At 43.3% G+C, this 26,590-nt stretch overlaps 1 protein-coding gene across 2 annotated transcripts in view; it reads right to left on the bottom strand.

The window, feature by feature from the left end:
- Pappa2 (pappalysin 2) overlaps positions 1-13,859 on the bottom strand; it is a 262,402-nt gene extending 248,543 nt beyond the window's left edge. Inside the window, exons 1-2 of one of the 2 annotated variants that reach the window (XM_013520972.1) lie at positions 13,806-13,859; positions 10,044-11,864 (exon numbers count right to left, since the gene is read on the bottom strand). In XM_013520972.1, the coding sequence (XP_013376426.1) occupies positions 10,044-10,956 (913 nt within the window). In that variant the 5' untranslated portion in view covers positions 10,957-11,864; positions 13,806-13,859. Of the gene's footprint in view, positions 1-10,043; positions 11,865-13,528; positions 13,678-13,805 lie in introns of those variants that run through there. The other variant, XM_005374904.2, reaches the window with a different exon arrangement.
- Between the last annotated feature and the right edge of the window lie 12,731 nt (positions 13,860-26,590).

Genomic DNA, 26,590 nt, shown 5'->3' with positions numbered 1-26,590 from the left:
GGCGCAAAGTACTAAATAGAAGTGTTTGTCAAAGAAAAATGTCTGCCATAATTTCTTGGAATGCTTGAGCTTGTATTTGTACATTAATATTTCTCTTTCTTTATTGTCCATTGCTTTCCTTTGTTTATGTTGTCTCCATCTTTAGAATATCAGTTCTTTAATACCTTGCATCTCTCTCACCTAAAAATAAAACTTTCTGACATCTGTTCTCTGAGCTGATTTTCCCTATAGAATATAGACTGTACTAACCTGCTGTCTATATTCATTCCCTTTCCTCTCATTCTTATCTTTATTCAATGTCTGTTCTTCTTCCAGCCCCCAACTGGAGTGAAATTCTTCTCTCTGAAGTCACCAGTGATTCTTGATTGCTAGGTCCGAAGAACCCACATCAGGCCTGCTGGCTTGCTTGGTGCTCCTGTGCCATCTAAGTCTATCACATTATCCTTTTCTCTTCACCCCAGCTCTGCCATCTTCCAATCCCTCCTCTGTAGTTACTACCTTGGGCTTATCCAGGCAGGACTGGTTACTCCCACGGGTCAGGGTGTAGTAATCCATTTATAGATTGGTTCCCACCAGAGCAAGCACCTTACAGGCCCAGCCTCACCCTAGTCATTCTTGATTCTCCAGCATGTGAATAAATGCCTGACAATTCACCTAACAGAAACTCAATATACGAGAAAAAAAATGAATGAATGAAAACATAGAACTAAACTACTTCTTTCATAACCTGCCCAGAATGTGCAGCAATTGTTTGTATGAAAGTTAGCGAATGTTGGGTTGGGGCTATAGCTCAGTGGGAGAGTGCTTGGGTAGCATGTGCAGGCCTTGAGTTTAATCTCCAGCACTGGAACAAAAGGAAGGAAGGCAGGGAGGGAAAGAAGGAGGGAGTCTATTCCTAAATGATGACAGACTAACTTTTAAGTTCTGTGATATCACCTGTGACCAGGTAACTGGATTTCTACTGCCGAAATAAGCCATATGAGCCACAATTACTGGTCCTGATATCCCAGCTGGTTGTCATGGCAATGCTTCAACTTCAAAATGTTCTCAGACTTTTGGTTTCAAATGCCATATTGTATATTTGAGCAGGAGCACTTTTCTTCACCACTCACTTCTGACTCATAGAGAGAGCAGGATGTTTTTGTTTGTCCACTGAGCTTTATTTCCTGGCTGTTCTCTTTTTTTAAGAATCCAAAAGAGGAGGATTGTTCTGAAGCAGGTAGTAAACATGGAAATGGAAGAATGCTGTTAGTTTTTGGACACAAACTTGGCATAGATTATGCTTTCTGGAAGATTCTAGGGTGAGGATGTGTATGATGTGAGCAGAAATAAATTTGATGAGCCCCCAGAGAAACCTAATTCCATGTACTTGGGGGCAGAAGCAGGGGATTTATGTACTTGTTTATGACATCAGGAACTGCAGCTCATGGACATCCAGGGTAAAGGTGCAGGATCCAAAGTAAGGTGTTTCCTTCTTCTTAATAAACACCAAATAAGGTGTTTATTTGGCCTCCTCAAGGCATGGATTAAAACAGGAAAAAGAAGGAGCCAAACATCCTGGCACAAGCCTTCTGAATGAATCAGATGGTCAGCCCCAGAGGAACAAGAAAAAAGTGCACAAAGGAGGTAGTCGGAGGCGAGGAAGGACAGACAAAGTGTTGCTAGTGACAGGCAAACAGTTCCATCTGGGTTGCCAAAGGTGATTCCTAACTTTCCAGTTCTGCCTCTGTCACGCCTAATATTTCTAACCCAACAACCTGTGGTCTGCTCTAAACCTACTAAACATCGCTGCAGGTTTCTCTCTGGTCCCAGAGAAATGGGAGAGAACCCACAGCTCACACAGGATGGAAAGTGAGCAGCTAATGGTGCACCTGGATCACTGCTGAAAAAGGCCAGTTTTCAGTAACCACAGGTATAGTACCGGTTTGCTCTTCAAGGTGGGGAAGGAAAGGCTCAAAAGCTGCAGTGTGATGAGCAGATCACCTGGTCATGCTCAGAGGAAGCTCCTCTTCCTTGGCTAGCGCCCCAGACAACTGTAGGAGTCTAAAGTACTAGCTCTAAACCTATGCTTCAGATGCCAAGCCCCAGACAGAGCGGGCCCACACATCTGGATGGGGCAATGCCCAGAGAAGGTCATGACATTGTAAAGGAGCTATGTGAACATAATCTTCTTCCTTGCTCTGTTCTCTCCTTTCCTGCTTGGAAATACTCTTGCATCAAACTTGGATGTACAGCACTGTGACTTCTGAGTGGTATAGCACCATTTCGGGCTCATCAGGTGGAAAAGCACAAAAAGTTATACTGTTTGGTACAAATATGCAAACCTTGCGTGCAAAGCCTAGTTCAGGAAGGAGAAAATCCATCCCAGGATACCCTCGAGAAGTAAGAGGCAGGAGTTTGACGAGCATCCATCTCATCCAGCAAATGTTCCTTGGGACTGCAGAGACCTCAGGTGCATCTCTTCGCATTTCCCCAAGACCACTGAGGTTCTTTTGGAAGTCAGTAGTGGCCAAGCCCTACTCACCAGTCATGACACAGAAGCCTATTACATTTTTGAAGACCAAAAATATAAAACCAAACCCTCATGAAGTAATGAGCATTGCAAAGTAGTGCAGCTCCTTTGTAAAACATGCTGGTAGTGACTCAGAATGCTAAACACAGAGGTACCATATGGCCTAGCAATTCCACTCTTAGGTACCTACACCTAAACGTAAGAGTATGTCTATCCTTACACAATGTTCAGAGCAACATTATTCAAACTAACCCAAAGTGGAAACAACCAAAATGTCCATCAACTAATGACTGGGTAAACAAAATATGATCCATCCCTGGAATACTATTCAGCAAAAAAAAGGAATGAAGTATTGATATATATGACAAATGAATGAACATCAAGGGAAAGAAGCTAAATGCCAATGCTCATGTATTGTACAGTTCCACTTGAAGAAAACTTCTAGAAATAAGCAAATCTATAAAGACAGAAATTAAGTTAGTAGCTAAGATCAATTTAGGAAGGACAGGACAGACAATGCAAACAGATACAATTTCTTTTGGATGTGATGAAAATGTCCTAAAAGTAGCATCAGTGGCATGATGCTTAAGCACAAATATCCTAAAAGTATTTGCACACTGTATGTTAACTTTGAAATATAATATTTCAATATATTATTAAAGGAAACCTTTTTTTGACTATTACACATTGAATACATGTGAAAAACTATCACACTACACTCCATAAATAGGTGCTATTATTATATGCCAAAAAAGAGTGAGCATTAAAGAGTAAATTACATAAGCACAAACTCCACTTGGAGCATTAATCTCAAGAAATGAGAACAACTATTTCCAGAAATATCTGGAAGTTTTGTTTTTACTTGAACAAAAACTGGTTCCCTACCATTGGTAGTGCCGCAGTGGTATTATTCTGTTGCTATTATTCTGGAGAGTGTAGAGCTATGAAGAAAAGCAAAAGAGAACATAGAAAAACATGGCACCTAAGAAGAACGCTTCAGACCCGGGACCTGAAACTACTTCTTGCAACCAAGCCTACCTGGCCACCTGTTTCTGAAAACAAATTCTTACTGGATCAAAGCTATGCTATGCTGTTTATATATTGCTCTAGCAAGAGTTAAGCAGCTAACACACAGACTGAATGTCCCAAGATACTTGTACTATTTGTTCTCTGTCTCTTTACAGAAAACTTCTGCTGCCCTGTGCTCTGGACTCATGAGTCTTCAATCTTGCTACCAAAATCACAGTCCACACACTCACAACAGCAGCAGCAGCAGCAGCAGCAGAGATACCTAGAAGCCTGTTAGGCATGCTGACTCTCAGGTGGCCCCAGACCTCCTAAGTTCAAATCTGCATTTGGTTTCAAGAGTTAAATTAAGACATAAAGTAGACACCATAGCAAGAATATATATGCAAGGTTTTGATTAGAGGAAACAGCTCTGGGAAAAACAGGGGGAGAGCCAGAAAAGGCTGGGAGAGCCCATGATGCAAGCCTGACCCTGAGGCAGGCAGAGAGGGAAGAAAAGTGACGGGGAAGCCTTCCAGACTGCTGCACAGGGTCAAGAATTTTTCAAGGCTTCTGGTAGCCCTGGAGGAAGAGTCGACTGAGTCCCAAGAACCCGGTCTGCCTCTATCTCTGACAGCCAGGGATGTGTGGCTTCCATGAAAATTCAGCAAGGAACTTTAAAGCACAGGGCCTGGGGTTCTCAGTCAGTGAAACTCCCCATGGGCGAAGTCTTGTGGGGCACACTCTCTTTGCGTCTGCTGCCCGGTCTACTCCCATGGCAGTTGCAACGTTTTAACAGCTATCCCAGCTGAACTCCACTCACACTGAAGCTCTAGAAACAATGCTCAAGAGCAAGAGTTGGCAAAGCTGTCTCTGCAAAGGGACAGGCAATAAATATTTTAGGCTCTCCAGGCTATCAGGTCTCTGTTGCAATTATTAACTCTGACTTTTAGCATGGAAGCAGCCATAGAGAACACATAATCAAAGAAATGTGGCTGTATTCCAATAAAACTTTACAAAAACAGTATTCAGCTTTGGAATTGATGTCTTCCGTTGGCTAGAATGTGTCAACAAGTGCTCTGGAATCCTGGAGTTTAAACTTTCTTAAAATAATTAGCACAGGACCTCATATGAATCAGGTGAGTTAGGGCTACCTCCATTGAAGGTGGCAGGGGAGCTCTGAGCTCAGCAGTTTCCCTCAGAAGCCTTTACGACACCTGTGCAGGAAGCAGAGGCAGAATTTGAAGCCACTGTCCTGGTTCTTCACAAAGTACCTCTAGCTTCAGGAAATTCACCCTTTTATTCAGCTCTAATGGGTGCCAACAGTCTAAATTTCTACTTTACTCTATAAACACAACTGGGTGTCTTATACTGTGGTAGATATTTAAAATGACAAAAGTGAATCAGACTTGCATTTAGCATGAGCTTGCACTGGACAGTTTTCAGCTGACGGAAACACTCTGAGTTTGACACTGCTGCACACCCAAAGAAACAACTGAGGAGGCAGGACGTGGGGACCTTGTCTTCAGAGGAGCTCAGGGAAAGGCGTGGATGCAGCTCTTTACTTACCCTTGAACCACATTAGGTAATCATAGCTATAGCACAAGTGACCCCCTTTCTCTATCCTGTTTAGATCTGGGTGAATCTGTCTTCCACAAAGCTCTGTATTCCACATGAACAAAACTTCTCCACATAAACAAATCTACCTTATTGGGAAAAACGTCTTGTAAAATCTCATTTCTTAGATGTCTACCAATAGAACTTAGCAATGACCTAACATCAGCAAACCCAGCCACCAGAAAAATCTAGAAAGTTCCAAATGTTGTGTAACCCATGCAAATGTACATTTTTGCTAAGGAGTGAGTATAGCTTACATCAGATTTTCAAAAGAGTTTATGGTTCCAAAGAAGCTTTAATACCATTACCCAATTTGTTTGAAATATACTGACCTGGTTGAAAAAGAACAGATGCTATTTTAAAAATAAAGTAAATGGTTCTTTTGGGTCTCTTGTTTTAGTGTTCTTAATTAGCTTAATGCCTTACTGTAAGAAAACCTGTTTGCCACCATTCCCATTTTACAGATTAGCAAACTAAGTTCTTAAGGAATTAAAATTAACATCTCACCTAGGGGAAAATGAGAGCTTAACGAGTTCGAACCAAAGAGGAGCAAATTAATACACTGCTCTTAGCAATGGAGGCCTCCCATGTCATAAATAAATCCCATTGGTCATAATACCAGCACTCTGGGAGACTGAGGCAGGAGGACTGCAAGTTCCAGGCCAGCCCAGGCAACTTAGTGACTCAATAAGACCTAGTATCAAATAAAAATAGTTTTTACAAAGGGCTGAAGATAAAAAGAATTCTATGTACTAGACACACTTTACCTACATGACTAATTTAAACATCACAGCAATTCTGCAAGACTTTCTTTTGTCTTCTTGGTTTTTTTCCTCATTTTTCAGAGTTTTTTCAATTTCACTTAAATAGAGTAATATATTTACATATATTCTTTCTCAAGTAATGGAAACCAGAGCTTTAAAGGTCTCAACAAATTGCCAACAACCACATTTCTGATAAGTGTCAGAGAAGGGATCCTATTCCGTATCTGCCTGTTTCCCAAACTCTACGTGGGATAAGCTCCAATAGTTGAATATTTGGAGGAGAATAACACTTGCCTGCACATCAGGGGTAGTTTCTTAGATCTCTTTGTATTCTCCACAGTGACTTGCTACACTCTGCACGGCAAGACACTCAATAAATATTTGTTGGCTGAAGAAACCTGGGCCCAGGCTCCCATTCTGCCATGGACTGAGTGACTCAGTATCCTGAAACTTGGAGCTGCAGGTGGTTACTCAGCTGGGCAACTTCAGGGAACATTTGAAATCAATTATGGGTATGGAGGAACCTATTAAAATTTCCTCTTTTGTGTATGTTGGGGCTGAAGGAGAGGAAAGGAAGTTGAGGAGGGAAAGAAACAGGATGGTTTCAGGGTTGGGTGCTGGAGCTGAAAGAGTTCACACCAAATAAGACAGCATTTGGCTTACTCTACTGCTCAGTCCCAGCAGCCCTACTGAACGGGCTCCTGACCTCAGGCTATTCCTCAGTGGCCGCAACTGAACTCCCAGGCACTTGACTATTGCCTTCATAGAGGACCCTACAGCACGCATTCTCCCTTTGGCCTTGGCCTTGGTCGATCTGCTTCAGCTGTGGGAAACAGACAACTTCAGGTCTACCACTATCATACAGGAAGCCCAGGAACCCCCCAACTCCCTCCCCAGCCCCCAGGCCAGAGAGACCTTCGGTATTCAATTCTGTGAGCCCTGAATTGCCCTTGATCCTCAGTGAAAGCATTCTGGCAGTCCATTCCACTGAGGAGCCCAACTTTCTGTTTTGAAAGAGTATGGGTGCATGGGATGCAAGGAGAGGGTAACTGCTTGATTTTGTTTTCCTTATTGTTACTAGTACAGCAAGTTAGTCACAACCCCCAAAATGCCACCTTAGCCCTTTCACACAGCCTCTACAAAAAAAGATTCTTAAATAAAGCCGATCCCAAAGGATGTCTACCAATGACATTCTGGAAGAGGATGATTAAATTGCAGCCCAGAGGCCAGACAAGACAGTCCGGTAAGAGAGCAGACACACCCCACTACGTGGCCTCCTCCTAACTTGTGCACAAAGCAACACTGCCACCTAGTGCCCTCGTAGGTAGTATTCCCTAAGGTCCCTGGGTGGCGTGTTCTACAAGGACTGGCCTGCTTAAATTGCTTGACATCTCTGCTGAAGAGTAAATACTCCAAGTTTGGTGGATGGAGGACCAGGAAACTTGGTTTAAGTTAAATAGCTAGAAGCTGAGATTTGAGAGCTGTTGGAAAAGAGCATGGGCATCAAGTCTGGTAGCACCTGGGACTGCCTTCATGGAGCGGCCACACTGTCACAGGTGATGGTCTGTAGTTCCCAGGGACATGAGTGTATGTTATGCTTGGCATAGATGAAGGTCAACTGTCCTGAGAACAGGCACTGATCAGCTCAACCACTAAGGTCAGAGGAAGAGAGAGAAGATGGGCTTCTGTTGATAGGTATGTATAAACCACTGCAAATCAAAGACTATTCCTGTGGAGAACTTGCTTTGGCAACTTCACAGTCCTCAGCCATTGGGTCCACTATAAAATATAAGTAGCCAAGCATAAAGAGGAGACAGGGATGCCTAAATTCTCAGGAGCCCCTTGCTAGAATCCTAAAGAATGAACACTTTGTTTTCAACCCCCTGTCTTTGACCCACTGTTAACCTAAATCCTTACTTATACGTACTTCCTGCTGTGTATAAATCTGAAGAAAGGTGCAAAGTGAGAGAAAAAGAGACCTGGGTGTTCTCTGCCCTCAGTTCTGTAGGAGACCTACAGGGGAAGCCCCGGCGTGCCGTGGGGGCCACTTGGATTTGAAGAGAAGAAAACCTCAGAAGAGAGACTGTCTGCAAAAGATTTCCTGCCCAATTTTACATGCTTACAGAGGTTAGAAGAGTTCAGATGAGCACTTAGGAGTAGGCTCAGTGTGTGTTCTGGGGCAATGCAGAGACAGCTGGCGGTGATGGACAGGGGGAAAGGTAAGGAGGTGCATGGTGGTGGGGCTGGGAGGTCAAATCATGACACTGCACACCTCTGTGGACAGCATGAGACAGAAGACATATGAGGAAACAAACAGGGGTCAGGTACCCACAGTCCTGAGTCTTTTTCCCCAGGTTGGAGCTTTAATAACCCAAAGCAATAGTCCCTCAGTCCCTCCCACATGTATCCTCCTTGGATCCTTCTCTAATTCTTCACAGCCAGGGAACTGATCCCAGGTCCCTCCATTGCTACTGCAAAAGGAGGGGTGAGCAGAATTGTGGGTCTCAGTCTAGACTGCAAGCACGCAGTTTCCCTGGCAGATGGGTACTAGGAAGCAAGATTAGGCAGCAAGAAGATGTCATCTGGGAAAAACTGTGAAGCTGCCAACTCTGATCAGATAATCGTCTCATTATTTCTTCCTTTTGGCCCCAGAATAAGGATTTCCTGCTACACGTACTCTGCCCCCACCTAGCTTACAGCCCAGCCCCTTTTCGCTCCCCTTTCCTCACCCCCTCTCCCACCCAAAAATAAAATAAAGCAAAACCACAAGACTTGAGAGTGCTCAGTGTCTGGGAATCCCAGCTTCCAAAGGAGAAATCACAGCCAAAGAGGGGGAGACAGAGTGTCCGGAAGGGATGTTCCAGCAACACCCCATTGGAAGATACTCCTTCCTTCCAGATTTCTTTCTTTGATCTGAAACTGATTTGCAGGGGCACAGCACCCTGAGAAGTTTTCTGCTTGGAGAGTTGTCAAGCAATTCAGGGGCTCTGGAGTTCTATCCCCAGCCTGCCTCTGACATGCCTGCTAGTGCTTCAGTTTCTCTACCAAACAATGTCATGGGACTGGCAAACACCAGAGGGTTGTGGATAATCCAAATTAAGATGGAATGATTTTACTATGTGCCTCACCTTGTGTTAAGCACTCTCCTAGGGGATCCAAAATGAGAATGGGACACTGAATGATTTCTAATTTTCACCCCTTGCTTGAAATCAACCTTCCCAGGAAAGCAAAGAGAGACATCTTTGGGGGGGGGCTGGGTCTCTGTACAAGGGTTAGCATGGCTGAATTGCTTAGCAATCAGCCAAGCAATAGACTCATCTTATTCTACTCTTCTCTGCCTTTCTGGGTGACTTTTCACAAAAGCCAGGATCTATCAATAGCAGAAAATAAATATAGGTAACAATCCCAGACAGGTGCCTCTGATTAGCATCATAATTACACAAGGTTTCATTTTTAGATCCCTCTTACAACAGCCAGGGCTAAAAGCCAGGACTCTGGCTTGGGAGTGCTCACCTTTTCCAGAAGACCCAGCTGTTGCTAGAATGTACACATGGCTGTTGGGACAAAACAAAGGGACCCCAGGACCTCAGACAGGTGCTACCTTCCTGCCTAGTCCCAAGGCTGCTCAGAGAAAAGGCAATCAGTCAGGACTTAATGGCTGTGTACCTGGAATCCTGTTCCCTCACTACCTGGACCAGTCTACACATGACTCACCACTCATGTCCTTGGATTTGCGTTTATTCTCAAAGATGCCTGATCATCCCATACTGACTACAAGAAACAGTGTAACACTTCTACCCTCTTGAAAAAAAAAAAAAAAAAAAAAAAAAACCTGAGTCCTTTCCTTTTAAAGAAGGTGAGAGCTAGGCTGAAGGACTCCACAAAGTGAAAGCACAATGTACAGAAATACAGGAGAGCAATATATGGGTCAAATGCCACTCTGGGGACAGGGTCTTTATCCTCTCTTCCATAGTGTCTGGGATCCTGCTGTGCTAATAAAAAATCAGCCCCCAGCTCCTCCCCGGCCAGCCCTTCCTGGATTTCCTATTCTGTCTGCATCCCCAGTGGCTCCCTGTACCTAACCCCATCACAAATGGGGCCAGCCACACCCCAGGATCTCAGGAAGCTCAGGAGTGGGCAGTTACCTGCAATGATGGCTGGGTTGTTCTGTCCTCCCTCCGGTCTCACCCAGGCTTCCACTGTGAATGCCTCCCTGGGAATGTCAGCCAGCAGTTCTGGATGCAGCAGCAGCCGCTCCCGCCTCCCAGAGAAGTACAAAACAGGCAGTCCTCCTTGGAGGTTAAAGGTCTCAGTTTCCCAGTCCGGGCTCCCTCCACCATTTTGGATGCTGTCCTCCAATGGACTGCTTTGAGCCCTGTGTGTAAGGGGGTCCTTAGACCAATCCTGGAAATGCCAGTGAGAGGTATTGGGGTCTCCAGCCATATCTTTTGCCTGCCTCTTCACCACTTGCCGAGGACGCCTGGTCTTGGCCCAGCCTTTGCTCTGGGTGTCTGCTTCAGGACCCTTTAGGTCTGAAAAGGTGGTAATGGTGACTCTGGCCAAGCTTTTCCGCAATGCAGCCTCACCTAGAGGCTCCTTGGATCCCTGGTTGCCAAGATAAGTGTCATCATCTTCCAGCAGCTCAGATTGCCCAATAGGACCATCCTCTGCCCACGGGGCAGCTGGCTGCTCAACCTCCCTCCTCACTCCTGCTGTATTTTCAGTCAGGTCTTGGGAAACGTGGCTTGCAGCCTTTCCCTCAGCATCTGCTTTACGGTGTCCTGCGTGATGAGCTCCCCTCTCCCCCACAGGGAAGGGCCTCAGGTAGTTCCCAGGACTGCTGGGGTAGATCCCAAAGAGGTGATGCTGGGAAGCAGCTCTAGGTCTTTGAACCTTAGCCCCCAGCCAACAATATTCTCCTTCTGACAGCACCTGTTTCAGGTGTCCCCTCTGAGCCACGGATTTCTTGCCAGTCCAGCCTAGCTCAGAGTTGGTAGTGTTGAACGCCCATCCAGCCAGGATCACCAGGCTTAGTCTCAGAACCTTTAAACACATCATGCCTCCCACAGCTCTCCCTATGGAACCAGAAGTCAATTTCTGGGTACCACACCAGAGTGATGGAGAGAGGAGACAGAGATGATTAGCAGTGGACTTGCAGTCACCGGGGAAACTGTTTTGCTCACAAGCCAAACTTTTCCAAGTAGCCTCAAAAGAGTACCTCTTCTGGCCACCTGTGATGGAGACTGTGCAGCCTGGCTTCTGTGCTGCTCCTACTGTGTATGCGCCCCTCACTCTGCTCCTTTAACTTCTCTTCTACCTCTGTTTTAGTCCTTGCAGAATGAAGTTAATTGCTCTTGTTTCCTTTGAATGTCTTCCCAGCAGCTCAGGTTTCTTCTTTTTCTTTTTCTTCCTTCCTCAATAATTCCTCCCCTCTCTGATACTAGAAGAATATGACATAAGCCAAATTCTCTCAAATACACACTCACAAACACCTACCCTTGGCTACCTAAGGTCATTCAAGATAATCTCATTTGCTAATTTTCATTTCTTTCTCTTCTTCCTTCCCTAGATGTTACCTTTTCTTGTTGTAGCCCTTAGTCCAAAATATGTTCACCTTAAAACAAGTGGCTAGGAAAACTTTATATAGAGATGCAAAATTCAACAGTTATTGATGAAAAATGCAAAGAATCTGGGGTTACAGAAACCCAAGCTGGTACTTAACTTTCACTCTCCAGATGTCCTCAGTCAGGTCCCCATCCAGCTTCCAGTCCACTCTTGCAGGTTAGATTCTTGCCCTCAGCTTGGAGTTCAGGGTTGTTGATTCTTGAAGGCTTTTTTTAATCCCCTTCCAACTTGTTGGTATGTTCTAAGTCTCTGTAAAGTTCTCCTGGTTGTCAGTCTGCTGTTCTCCTAACCAAGTGAGTCTGACAGCCCTCGACTTCACCTCCTGGGAGTCTTGTAGGTCCCTGGGAAGATGGAAAAAGAACACAATGAAAAGCATATATTCAAGGGACCTGTTCCCTCCGGTCTCTCCTGCTCCCCTTCGCTCCCTTTCTCTCTGCCTGTAATTATCTCCTTGTTTTTTCATTTAAAGACAATGATGATGTCAAAGCTAATAAGTTTGGTACATCACTCCACCTACTCCCTGTCCCCTCCTTCCTCCTGAGAACCTCCCCACCTCACAGAGACACAGGGGACAAACACTACCCTTGGTTTCCCCAGTAAACATCTCAGGCTTTCTCTCTCAGCAGCCGCAGCCTACACAATCAATAGCAAACAATCAATACTGTTTTGGAGCACTCTTTCCTCTATTCTCTCTCTCTCTCTCTCTCTCTCTCTCTCTCTCTCTCTCTCTCTCTCTCTCTCTCTGTCTCTCTCTCACACTCACATGCACACACACACATACACACACACATATTTTGATCAGACCTTCCTAATAAACCCACTCTAAGCTTTCAGTAACCACTCACATCTTCTTTCTTTTGTTTTGTCATAAACCTCTGGTATTTTTTTCTTATTTCAATCAATCATTTAAATGAACAACACTCCAAATTCACTTCATATTAGACATTGGGGGAAAGAAAAAATCAATTATCCTGCTGTGAGAAGCATTAAATGGAAATCCCACAGATTCATAGCACATAGATCTTTTTTCTCCAGAGTTTCTCAATCTGAAGTTAGTAAAAGTCACCATATGCTGAGTGAGCAAATAAACAAATGAGATGCTCAAAATAAGTAATTTGCAAAAATGAACAGCTAAACTCAAGGAATTATTTTTTCCAATTGATCTGAAATGAATGGGTAGAATACAGAAGTAAATACTTTGACTTTCAACTCGGTCACGTTAGCCTAATTGTTTTGATGCCCGCTTTCTCAGAGTGTCTGCCCTTTACACACATGTGCATGTACATAAACACATGGGCGCACACGGAGCAAGGTTCTGAATGTGGAGACAAGTAAGCGTGTTTGACCACAGGTGGTACAGAACAGGTTGAGAAATACATTAGGTACTTCACTCAAGACATAAGAAAATCATTTACACTTTTAGAGTCACTGCCTGGGTTGCCCACACCTAAAACATACAGCCCACATACTTTGGAGTAAGATCACAGTGCCTCCTCTGCCTTTGGTCGTGTCATTATCTTCTGAGCTCCTCTAATGCAGCTAATGACTGGCTTACTCGCGTTTAAAAAGCTGCATACAAAACAACCTATCCCTGGCATGCCGCTTCCCCATGTAGCATCCTCTGAATCCTCAAAGTCCCCAAAGAAGCTATCAGCAGGCACGTGGACATTACTGAGCAGAGATCTCTCAGCTCTCGACCGCCTCTCTCTCATTTCCCTAGCTCCACTCACTTTCCTTACTCAGTTCTTCTTCTTTTTCTTCTTTTCTGAAGCAGATCAAGAATAAAAACAGAGGCTTTGGGTGGGAGGAGGATGTAAAGAACATCAGAAAAGCAGAGGAGAGAGAGAGGGAGAGAGAGAAGGGGAGAGAGAGAGAGAGAATCCTGAAGAGAAGTGGGACACGCAGGCTTAGTTTAAGAGAAGGGAAGACACTCAGGTAAGAAAAGGAGAAGGCAGTATCCCCCTCCCCCATGCCACCCCTCGACCCCCTGGTAAAGGTTTCCTACCATTCATTTCAGGAAGGAGGGATAACAGCAAGGAAGAAGGATTCCGCCTGCTCTTCTCCCCCTTTTAGTGTGTAAGTGATCTTGCATCCCCTATAGGTCTCTCCTGGCTCTCAGCTGCTAGTAATCCATTCATAAGGTTTCAAGAAGCAACACAAAACTCAAGCTTCCAGTTTAGTTTCTCTCTCTCTCTCTCTCTCTCTCTCTCTCTCTCTCTCTCTCTCTCTCTCTCTCTCTCTCTCTCTCTCTCTCTCTCTCTCCCCTTCATTCCTTTGCTCACCACTCTCCTTCAGCTCTTGGCAGTCCAAAGTTTAAAAAAAAATGTTGAACCATTTCTGTGTTTTCCTCCTGTTGTAACTTTGGCTGTGACATCATAACCCTGCCCACCAACACCCCACCTCTCTCTCTTTCCACCCCCCCATCAGCCCCATACCCCTAAACATTCCCCCACCCACGGAGAAGAAGGGCTCCTGTCAGATCCAATGTGTGAAAACACAAAGCCATGGAAGGTGCCCCCTCCCTCCCCTCGTGCCCCTCCTGTCTCCCCCTCCCTGCCTCACCCACCGCTCAGCCCGGCTCTCAAGGCTTTTAACAATGATCCCATCTGTTTGACATGTGCGGAAAGGTGGGCTGGATTCAAAGAATCTGTCAAGTGAATCAGATCAAAAACACAGCACCCCCTCCTCAATTCCATCACACACACGCACACACACATAGCCCCCAAACCCGAGCAAAAGTCTGAGAGAAGTCAGACTTACACAGCACCCACCCTGGATGCCAGGGAGAGAGACACCAAACGTGCCAAGGGAAGCCCAAATTTATACATATATAAATTCTGTTGCTTATTTGTTTATGACAAACACCCACACCCCAAGTCCTCAACCCCTCTCCCTCAAACCCCGCCACTTGGCAAGTGCACAGATTTGAAAGCTGGTAGAATCTGTTTTGAAATCTCCAACGAGAGGGTTTTTCCCCCTTTTTTCACTCCAAAGCACTATCTGTGGCGATCAGACTCGAGCAGGGTTGCCAGCAAATGCAGGAGGCCCCTTCTAGGGTACAGGCTTTCAAACCAGTGAAGCTAGAGGGAATGAATTTAAGGACACACAGCAGGAGCTGGCTGAATTCATTTTATTTTGACGGGGGTAGTTGGGGGAGGAATATCATTTCTGAAATGCCCAAGGAATGAAGGGAGAGGATATGGATTTCTTAAACAGTTTTTGCAAGAGGAGCGGTGTCTTGCTCTGCAGGTAAATCTATAAGGCTAGAAATTGGAGCTTACAGATAAACAAGGACCAGGACGAGAGGGAGAGGGAGGGAAAGGGGAAGGAGGAAAGGGAGAGGAGACAGGAGAGGGCATGGGGAGATGGGGAAGGAGAGAGAGGGGAGAGGGGCGAGAGGGGGCGAGGGGAAAAGAAAGGGAAGGAAGAGGGAGGAGTGAGGGAAGAAAGGGGAAAAGGGGAAGGGAGGGAGGGGAGGGGGAAGGGAGGGATAGAAGGGGAAAGGGCTGAAATGGAGAGGGAGGGCAGGAGCACTGGGAAGCAGTCTGAGAGGGGAAAGGACTGAAAAAAGAGAAATGGAGATGAGAAGAGGGAGAAATGAAACAGAGAGGAAGGGAAGAGAGAAAGGTGGTGAGGCACATAAAATATGGAGACCAGGAAAGCAGTTAGAGTCCTGGTGGCTGAACATAAAGAAACCACAGAGCAGGTGAAGGGAGATACTGTGAAATGGGGTAGAGAAAAGAAAGGACGCGTAGTAGAGGGACTGTCTCTTTAGTGACCAGGCACAGTTTTTAAAAATCAGGCTGCAAGACTTTAACATTTCCTCTATAGGGAAACTCCCTGTCCCCTCCTCCTTCCCTCCGTACACCTCCTCTAACATCCACCTCCACCTCCCTGCTTTCACCTTTCTTTTCCTAGCATACCTTTCCCTGGAGAACCCACCAGTAAATTCTGATACTTATCTACCCTCCCAAAGCACCCCACCCTCAAGAGCCCCTTTCTTTGTTCTGTCCTCAAAGGGTCCCGGGTCCTCTTATCTAAAGATTGGGCTGGTTGTGACATTCTGCACATCATTGTAACCCAGATTCTACGATGTTTCCTTTAAACCCAGGATATCAGGAGTGTTTACTTATATTTACTGCCACAGTGGAGCTGGCCAGTTTCCATCAGCATTGTCCTCATTATTATTAGGGGGCTTTGAGGAAAGAGAAAAGCCAGTCCACACTGGCATTCACCTGCAGAATGGAGCATTAAGAGAGAGAGAAAGAGAGAGAAAGAGAGAGAAAGAGAGAGAGAGAGAGAGGGAGGGAGGGAGGGAGGGAGGGAGAGAGCTGGAGAGACCCCTTAATATGGTCACTGATCTTCTTTGACTTTCTGATTCCAAAATCCCATCCCTTGAGGGAAGAGCTCAGCTGGGAGCCAGCCAAGGAGCGTAGTAATAAAAGCCGCCCAGAACACAACCAAATGCAGGATCTATATATAGGAGCCGGATCTGTTTTAGCTACTTGCAGTCTAAAATGACACCCGGAAACAAACATTTCAGCAATATGTTTATTGGAATCCTATTCAGCTAGTGCTGGAAAAGAGTGCGTTTCTCTGAAGCCTCTCTCACTAGAAGGCTCAGGGTTGTTGCTTTCTTCTCCCCCTTTCCCAATGCTCCGAGCTGGGAGTCTGCCTCTGTCCTTCTGGAGATAATTTGAGACTCCATGGTAACCTATTACGACCCCCTTGTTTCATGGATAAGGCAAAGCCACACAATTAACGGTAGGACCAGATACAGCATTTAGATCTCCCTGCGCTGTTTGTTTTCCTCCTCTTACTATGAACTGTATCTTCACTAGTTTTGGTGGTCTGCCAGGCACATGTCATTGGATAGGAAGGCAAAATCAAAGGCTGGCCTCCGGTGTTCCACATCCAGGCAAAAATGCCCAGCAAATATATATTGGTGGTATGTATTCTAGCTCGGAATCACATAGCACTCAGAAAGAAATGCAAATCTGGATTTCATGCTCCTCCCTGTGTGCATTTTGAGCCAAGAGAAGCTCTGTCTTCTTATCAAATTGTTTTGTGCTCCACAAGTTAGAAAATCCTATTTTCTCTACAATACAATTACTATTATTAGTGGTTGTGTTTTGAAAACTGATTTTCATCCTAATTGATCAAAGCACTCTGGAGACAGGTTAGACTTACACACACCTGGGAGGAATAGTATGTTGGAGAGATCTCTATGCCCTAGTGACAGTCCCTGTTAGCTAATGTTACCTGTAAGATTTTGAGCCCTGGAATCATGTTATAGAGTCCTTTAGTTGGGGAAGAGCTCAACAGTGGTTGCAGATCCTGCTCCACTCTGCAAACAAAGTTTCTATGAAGATTAGCTACAAATACGATTGCCTTCTCACCTGGAATCTCTTCAAAGGGCAACTTTAAAAGAACAACAAATAGACCTGTACATATGCTTTTCCTCTTACCTAACGCACATGTGTGTGCTTCTTTCTTCCTAAGGATACAATATAAATGCAAAGTAAGTATTGTGCCCATTTTATAGGTAAGGACGTTAAGGATGAAAGGAGCTAAACAATTTACTCACACACCTGCAGTCAGTAAGAACACCCGTCAAGACAAGTCTCACATGCATTATGTTAAGTGAACAACAGCAGACTCAAAAGGTCACATAGTGTGTGATTCTATTTCTGTGACAGCCTGAAAGAGACAAGACTATGGGGACAGAGAATAGGCTGTTGGGTGCCAGAAACTGAGGGTTGGGAAAAAAGTTAAATAAAAAAGCAAGAAGCTTTGGAAATTATGGGACTATTCTCTAGTTATATTGTGACAGTGATATATGTCTGTATGAATTTGTCATTGTGTGTTTTTAAAAGGTTACTATATCTAAATTTTGCCTCATAAGTTGAGAGGGAAGGGATAGAACCAGAAGTGAGCCTGAGTCTTTTTTGTCCTCAGTACTAGGGTATCAAACCCAGGGTCACCTGACCACTGAACTACATTCCCAGCCTTTTTTAAATTCTTTATCTTGAGACAGGAGCTTACTAAATTACCCAACCAGGACTGAAATTTGTAATCCTCCTGACTCAGCCTCCCCTAAATGCTGGGATTGCAGGCATGTGCCACCATGCCTGGCTGGACCAAGGTCTTTTAATTTTGAACAGTGTTCTCTCTACACCCTGGAGGGGCACAAGACCAAAGCAGGGTATGGCATTACTTGTTGCTCGTAGATGCCCTTCTGTGTCTGAGCTTTCCACTGACCATTTTACCTAGACTCTGGGGGAACTTCTGAAAATAGACTGGATGGAGCACAGGACTGGTTAACAGTCACCATTCCATCAACCCGAATGACCCTAACAAATCAAAAATCCAACCTCTATAGAACACTGATCAATGATCATGCCCTGTTCTGCCTACCTGACCTGGGGGTACATTAATGACTGTTCTGAGATATCTGTAAGTAAAAAGAATGGAATAGAAGACCTATAAGTTCTCTCTCAGGTCACACTTGAGATTCTTCATTTTTTTTCAGCCCAAAATTTTTCAAAGATTTTGTCTTTTTTCAGTTATTAGAAAAAAACTAGCAGGTACCCATTTCCTATAAATGTACCAGAGATTCAAGTACTACACATTAGTAGTAGACATCCATGACATTTCTTTTGGCCCTTAAACAAAACCATAAGTGCAAATGTAACTTCATTAAAACACAATCATGCAGAAGCAGGGTAGCTTGTGGGGAATTTTTGTGACCTGGTGGGAAGAAAGATGTTCTGTATATCTTTGCCACTGTCATGTACTTAACAGATGAAATATTATAATACATGATATTAGTATAAAATACTTCAATATAAGCAATTTTTAAATGTGGTACTGTGCTAAAATTTTAAAATTTGTTAATTTCTCCAAGATGGTAATAATATTGGCAATAAGGCCTGGGATATAGTTCAGTGGCACAAGCACCTGCCTGGCAAGGACAAGGTCCTGAGTTTGAGTCCCAGTACCAAAAAAAGGAAAAAAAAGTTAGACAATAAGCAAACATTTATTACTTAAAATACAGCAGGCACTTTTCTGGTCACTTTATATATATTAACTGATTGTGAGGTATCTGAGTGAGGTTCTGATCCCCTAAGAAATGTTTTCCCAGCCTACAGCAGCAGCTAGAGACAAAATTTGCTTTCAGCAATGCTGAGGTCCTTTCCAGACATGGCTAAGAGCTCTTATTCTCACTACCTTTGATTCCCAGATCCGTCATGTCCTCACTGTCATCTAAGGGACAAAAACTAACCGATTGTGCAAATAGGAAACCAGTCTTACCCTGACTTATTAATTCCATACAGGTGTAAGCAGACAAGGTCGGTATGTCGGAGGTTGTCTATTTAACTAATGTTGACATTTTCAATACTACCCTCAACTATTAATTGACAGTTTATTAACCATTATAAAATATATGTTTTAAAAGCTCATTTAAAGCAATATGTGATGATCTATAAGGTGTCCCTGCTCTTTCTGCTACAAGTCTGTAGCAATCAGCTTTCACTAACTTATGTTATGCTAACAAACAACCCTAAAATCTCAGAGACTTACATGAAAAAAGATTTATTTCTCATATGTGTTATATGCAGCATAGGTCAGCCTCTCAGATAGATAGATAGATAGATAATAGAAATTTTTAAATTCTAAAATCAAGGATGAAAACACAGCTCCTATGGAGCATGCCAGTATCATTACTGTGCAATAATTCTTTGGTTTTTTTTCCAGTACCAGGAATTGAACTCACAACCTTGCACTTGCCGGGCAGTTGCTGTGCCGCTGAGCTAAATCCCCAGCCCCATATGCAATAGTTCTTAACAAGGCTGATTTCACCTCCCAGGGAACCTTCAGCAGTATCTCTAGACATCTTTGGTGGTCACAGCTGAGAGAAGGTTGTTACTGGCATCTAGTGGGTAGAAGTCAGAATGATGCTAAACATTGTACAGTTCAAGGCACAAATCTCCATCTCCACTACTACCCTAAGCACAGAATTAACTACCTCAAATGTTCATGGTGCCAAAGTCTAGAAGGACTACATAGACAGAAAGTGAGCAATGGCAAAATCATGCGCCGATTCTGAAGGCTTCTATTTGAGTGCAACTCGAGTCATTCTTATTTGTGCTCTACTGGATGACGTACATCATGATTAAGCTGATTGTCAATGTGAAAAGGGGAATAAACTCACATAAAGAGATTCTGTAAGAAGTCATATGACAATAGGTGCAATAATATAATCATTCTATAAGGATAGTAACAAATTACTTGGAACAATAATGTTCTACAACTTATTAACAGAATTGAGAAATGAACACAAATGATGCCCGTGGGCTTGGTCCTATGATAGCGGTTATGTGGGTGGCAGTGATATAAAATATGAAGAGTTCTTGGGAGACAAACCCATAAGGAGATGGGCATTTTCCAGTGAATTACTTTACCAGGCTGATGTAAGGTTTCTATGTTGACGAAAGGGAGGTGCTAACACCTATCACTCAGGTTCTCCCAAAAGTTCATGAACCATTCATGAACCATGAACTGCATTGAACAGTGTGGCTATGAATTAACTTTTACTAGACAATAAGAAAGCCAAAGGTCCAGAATACTTCAGCCCACTATTTGGGTTAATTTTGACATTATTTTGACGAAGCTAAAGGTTACAAAGCCCCCACTTTTGGTCCTAGGAATAATTGGACTTCATATTATGAAAACAGACATTAAAAGTCAAGGTTTACTGATTGTTAATTAAAAATAACCATGAAACCAACTTTATTCCAAAACTGATTAGATTTCAAGAATCAAATTTATTAAGGCACTTTACTTCTTTCATCAGTCTCTATAAGTATTGTTAAATTCTTTTCATTACTTTCTATTTTCATGGTTTTTTTTACTAAAATCAATTTTTACCTAGATCAACTCTTAACTCTTGTTTGATTAAAATAAGTTGGTTCATAGATGAGCTTTTGTACACATGTTATCAGTTATAACTTCATTTGTTGTGAGTTTTCTTTGTTGCAAAGCTATTACTACTGAGTCTAATTTCTAAAATTTATTTTAAAGAGAATAAAAAAATAAAAACAATACAGAATTTCAAAACAAAATGATAAGAAATTAACAATGGAAATAGCATTGTGTGTCTAATTTTTGTAAGACAAATTTTTCATATGTAAATTTGGTCATGTACAATTTTATTCCTTATAATATTTACTTTTCATTGATTATCTTTATAAGTAATACTCATTATTTGTTACATCAAATCTTTTATTTTCTAGATTATTTATTTATTTATTTATTTATTTAGACTAGTCTATAAAATTTCTCTCTCAGTGTGTTTATTGTTTGTCTATAGGAATGCTATTGATTTTTGAGTGCTGATTTTGTATCCAGCTACACTATGGAATTTGTGTATGAATTCTAGGAGTCTTATGGTGGTGGTTTTGAGGTCTTCCATGTAGATTATCATGTCATCTGTAAATAATGATAATTTCACTTCTTCCTTTCCTATCCTTATTCCTTTTATTTCTCTCTCTTGTCTAATTGCTCTGGCTAATGCTTCCAGAACTAGGTTGAATAGGAGTGGTGGCAGTGGACATCCTTGTCTCATTCCTGACCTTAAAGTGAAAACCTTCAGTTTTTGTCCATTTAGCATGATGTTGGCTGTTGGTTTGTCATAGACAGCTTTGATCGGATTGAGGTAAAGACCATCTTTTCTAATTTTCTGAAGGGTTTTATCATGAGTAAGTGTTGGACTTTGTCAAAAGCTTTTTCTGCATCTATAGAGATGATTGTGTGGCTTTTGTCTTTAGCTTTATTGATATGATGTATTACATTTATTGATTTGCATATATTTCATTCCTTATTGCATGAATTTGAGTTTTTTCTTTTCTTTTTTTGATAAGGTTGGCTAGGGGCTTATCAATTTTTTTATTCTTTCAAAGAACCAACTCTTTGATTCATGTATTTTTTGTAGTGTTTTCTTCATCTCAATTGCATTGATTTCTGCCCTGATTTTTATAATTTCCTCCCTTGTTTTGGCTTTGGGCTTGGCTTATTCTTCTTTTTCTGAAAGTTTGAGGTACAGTATTAGGCTATTTATTTGTTCTCGTTCCGTTTTCCTACTGTGTGAGTTCACCACTATAAATTTGCCTCTGAGGACTGCTTTCAGTGCATCCCACAGATTCCAGCAAGTTGTATATATATTTTTGTTTGTTTGTAGGTATTTCTTAATTTCTTCTTTAATTTCTTCTGTGACCCATTGGTTGTTTGGGAGGTTGTTATTTAATTTCTAAGTGTTTATGGAGTTTTTGTGGTCCCTTTTGGCATTAATTTCCAATTTCATTGCACTATGGTCAGATAATATGCATGGGATAATTTCAGTTCTTTTGCATTTAGTTAAGCATGCTCTATGGGTTAGAATGTAGTCTTTTAGAGAACATCCCATGTGCAGCTGATAAGAATGTATATTCTGATGTTGTGAGATGGAATACTCTGTAAACATCTACTAAGTCCCTTTCTTTGCAGATTTCGTTCAGATCTGTTATTTCTTTGCTGATTTTTTGTCCAGTTGACCTATCTCTTTGTGTCAGTGTGGTGTTTACCTGTATATCAGATTCTTTTTTCCAAGCTTGGGAAATTTTCTGCTAGTACTTCTGCAAATATTCTTTTTATGTCATTTGTGTTGTCTCCTGCTTTCATTGACACCTATTAGTCTTATGTTATTTCTCTTTCCCTTATCTTGCAGCCGTTGAATTGATTTTTCCTGGTTCCTTGTTAATTTTAAGAGATCCTTCCTTTCACCATTGTTAGCTGCAATGCTGTCTTTAAGATCTGAAATTCTATCTTCAGATTCATTCAAGTGGTTTTGCCAGCTTTTGATGAAAGTTTTGATTTCCTGGATATCTCTTTGAATCTGTTTCATGCATTCTACTTCTTTCCTATATTGTCCCTTTAATGTTTCCATCATTTTCCTATGCTCATCTATTTTTATATATGCCTTCTTTAGATGTGCTGAGCAATTCTCTTTTTTCAAGTGGAAAAAAAGTATTTTAATTTTTAAATATCCAAGTTCACTTAATTTCTTGTGATCTGTTCAATGCTTGAATATCCTGAATTAGTAACTATACCAACATAATTCACCCCCAGTGTTTCCACAGGAGACATTAAAATAAGACCAAATTATATATATTTTCTTCAGCCAAAGTAGTCTGACAATTCAGTTCTTTTTGTGCTAAAATATTACAAAAGGAAGTCAAATAGAAATGTGGAAATAACATGCCAACATTTCAAGGCACATTTAAAGCACTCAGTAATTCTTGAAAACTAGTCTAAAATATTACTACCAGTCACTTTTAGATCAGTTCTGCACATCTACTCCCAAGAAGCCAATTCTTTCATTATCATTGTTACTTCATTTTTTACCTGAGGAATTATTTCTGATCTGATTTCTTCTCTGACCTGATGGAGTTGTTTCTTTACTTCCATTGCAATCATTTCAGTGATTTCGTCTGTGTGACCATCAAGTTCTCCTATGTTGATGTCTCCAGGACCTGTTCTGAGTGGGGTGGAGTTCTGAGATTGCATTTTAGTCCTTTGTCTTGTCATTTTTGATGCTGGAGGCAGAGCACCCAGTCTCACTCTTCCCTGGCAGCTCACCAAAGGTCACTAGCATCCCTTGTTTTCCAGGTGGTCAGACTTGCCCCTCAGTGGCCCCAGAGATGGACAGCTCAGTCTGGAACCACCAGGTAGGTGGTGGAGTGTACCTAGTCCTCCCAGGTCTCAGACACAAACTGTGATAGCAGCAGATCCCAGACCCCCTGACCCAGTGTCGCCAGGCAGCTCAGGGCACATGCAGAGCCCAGATGCAAACCATGGTGTCAGTGGTTTGTGCGCCTTCTGGGTCAGTGTCCACAGGCAGCTCAGGGCGGGTGGAGGGCCCAGACACAGACTGCAATGGCAGCAGGATCACAGCTGCCAATCCTACTGTCCCCAGGAAGTTGATGGGGTATACCTGGCTCTCTCAGCACCCCACCACAAACTGTGTTGTCAGTGGATTGCGGACCACCTGGTCTGTTGTCCCCAGGCAGCTCAGGACAAGTGCAGAGCTCAGCCGTGAACTATGGTGTCAGCAGTTCCTGGACCACTTGATTCACTGTCCCCAGGCAACTCAAAGCATGCACAGGGTGGGCCCAGACCAAACCACAGTGTCAGCGGTACATGGGCTGTCTGAGCCAGTGTTCCCAGGCAGCTCAGGGCACAGGGAGGGCCCAAATGCAGACTGCAATGGTGGCCAGATCACAGGCCACCTGCTGTACTGTCCCCGGGAAGTTGATGGGTTGTACCTGGCTCTCTCAGCACTCAGCTGCGAATCTTGATGTCAGCAGATCACACACTGCCTGATCCAATGTCTCCAGGCAGCACAGGGCATGTGCAGGGCATGCACAGGACCAGGCTTGGGCTGCACTGGCAAAGCGATCATGGACCACCTGGTCCAGTGACCCCAGGCAGCTCAGGGTGCGTGCAGAACTCAGACGAGAACCACAGCATCAGCAGTTCATGGACTGCCTGATCCAGTGTCCCCAGACAACTCAGGACAGGTGGAGAGCCCAGACACATACTGCAATGGTGGCAGGATCATGGGGCCACCTGCTCTACTGTCCCCAGGAAGTTGATGGAGTGTACCTGTCTCTCTCAGTGCTCAGCCACGAACCACAGTGTCAGCGGATCATGGACCACCTGATCCAGTGTCCCCAGGCAACTCAGAGCCAGTGGAGCACCCAGACACAGACTACAGTAGCAGCAGGATCATGGGCTGCCTGCTCTACTGTCCCCGGGAGGTTGATGGGGTGTACCTGGCTCTCTCAGCGCTCAGCCGTGAACTGCGATGTCAGCAGATCGTGGACCACCTGATCCAGTGTCCCCAGGCAGCTCAGGGCACACACAGAGTGGGCCCAGATGTGAACCCTGGTGTCAGCTGTACATGAACTGCCTGGGCCAGTGTTCCCAGGAAGCTCAGGCCCAGAGGCAGACTGCAAAAGTGACAGGATCACAGGCCATCTGCTCTACTGTCCCCAGGAAGTTGATGGGGTGTATCTGGCTCTCTCAGCGCTCAACCACTAACTGCGATGTCAGCGGATAACGGACCACTTTATCTAGCATCCCCAAGTAGCTTAGGGCACGCACAGGACCCAGGTGCAGGCTGCACTGGCGGCATGATCACAGACCGCCTGGTCTGGTGTCCCCAGGCAGCTCAGGATGCATGCAGAGCTCAGATGCAAACCACCTAGGCTAATCTACCAAAAAAAAATGTGAACAATTTTTCTAAAATATTCCAGAGTTGCTCTCTTACTGTATTTCCAAACTAAATTTTTCCTATTACATTGTATAAGATAGTCTAACTATCCATACCAAAAAAGCAAAAAGAAAACAACAACAAAGTGCTCCAGGCATAAAATTGGTACACAGTGATAGGGTTAGGGGTACTAAATCATAGGTTTAAATGAGTAGTAAAAATTAATTTTCTTCAGCAAGGAGCATTATAGGTTTCAGCATAGTTTCTCCAATTTCCAGGAAGTTGCCCTAGTTAAAAGAGAGTAAAAGTCATATTCTATCAATAAAAATAAGTAAGTAAATTTTTCACTTAAGTCTATAATCTAGCTATGTTTATTTTGACATTAATAAGCTTTTTAGTCAAACTGATACTTCAGGAACAAATGCTATTGATATAGAGGGAATAGCTGTAACTACCAACCTGGTCCATGTCAGATACACTGAATTCATGTTCCGCAAAGTCAAAGAATGATTTCGAAGGAACAATGGAGGTTAAGATTTATTGAAAGATATAGCACCTGAGTGATTGGATGGGACCCAAAAGTGGGTTGTGGCAGACTCCACTTTACAGAGGAACATTTTGTGCTTTTGGTTTTTTATGGGTTTTTGTACCAGGAATTGAACTCAGGGCCTCATGCTTCCCAGGCAGGTGCTTGTGCCACTGAACTACATCCCTAGCCCCAGAGAAAGTTTTATAGAGCAAAATCACAAAGTGGGTACAATATGGATCCAAACTACGACCATCCAATAAAAGCACAAGTATAGCCACTTAGGTAATATTGATCCAATAGGAAATTGGGTTACATAGCAAGTGTGCATGGGAAGAACAAGGACTTTTTAAGGAAGGGATATATCAGAAGTTTCTGGTTACCCACCTGGGTGACTGATGTCTAGCTAGACTTTATTGGAACAGGTGATGCCAATTATAGTTTAATCTTCAATATATTGCTTATCCCTTGGGAACCCATATAGGCCTGGTCATTGCATCTTTATCTTGAGGTCTGGCCTTTGACAGATGTGCCTCCAGAAACAGGTGTAATGTGTTCTCATCCTCTGCACTGACTCCCATGAGGGCCTAGTCCTGTCTGATAACCTATAATATTTCTACTGTCTATAATATTCCCCCCTTTGAAGAGGTATCCTTAACTCCCAGGAGAGGGCAAATGGTAACAACAATTCTGGCTACTTCTGGCTGATGGGGGTCAAAGTTGTAATTGCTAGTCAGAGATACTCTCAAGAGAGTCTATGTAAAGGCCCTTTGTAAATGTCACATGTTCTCATCTTGGGTACATATTATTTAAGTCTGGAGGAGACAAAGCCAAAGAAACGGTTAAGTATGGATGGGCCAAGCAATAATCTTCTCTGGCTGCATATGTATGGAGAATTACCTGTTTGCAGTCATGCTTTTCAAGATGAGTTCCCAGTTTCCTCCCTTTCTGGTAGAAAGGTGGTATAAGGGAGGCACAAGTCTTTATTTGAATGGCTGGTTCTTTTAAAAGTAGAACCTGATATTTAAGATGTTGGTGGTCTGATAGCCCTATGCTTCTTTTGAAAGAAAGAAGTCCTGCCACATTATGAGGTGTACATACAGTGAGATCTTTGTCTAAAGTCAGTTGGATTCCCTGGTACCAGGAGAGCTACTGCAGCCACAACCTTAAGGCACACAGGCCATCCTTTTGGTACAGTATCTGATATATGACTGAAATACCCTAGACTA

This window comes from Chinchilla lanigera, unplaced genomic scaffold, assembly GCF_000276665.1.
Source record: "Chinchilla lanigera isolate Chin_1 unplaced genomic scaffold, ChiLan1.0 scaffold00005, whole genome shotgun sequence".
In the NCBI taxonomy this organism is placed as follows: domain Eukaryota; kingdom Metazoa; phylum Chordata; class Mammalia; order Rodentia; family Chinchillidae; genus Chinchilla; species Chinchilla lanigera.
This window is presented reverse-complemented; position numbering and strand designations above follow the sequence as displayed.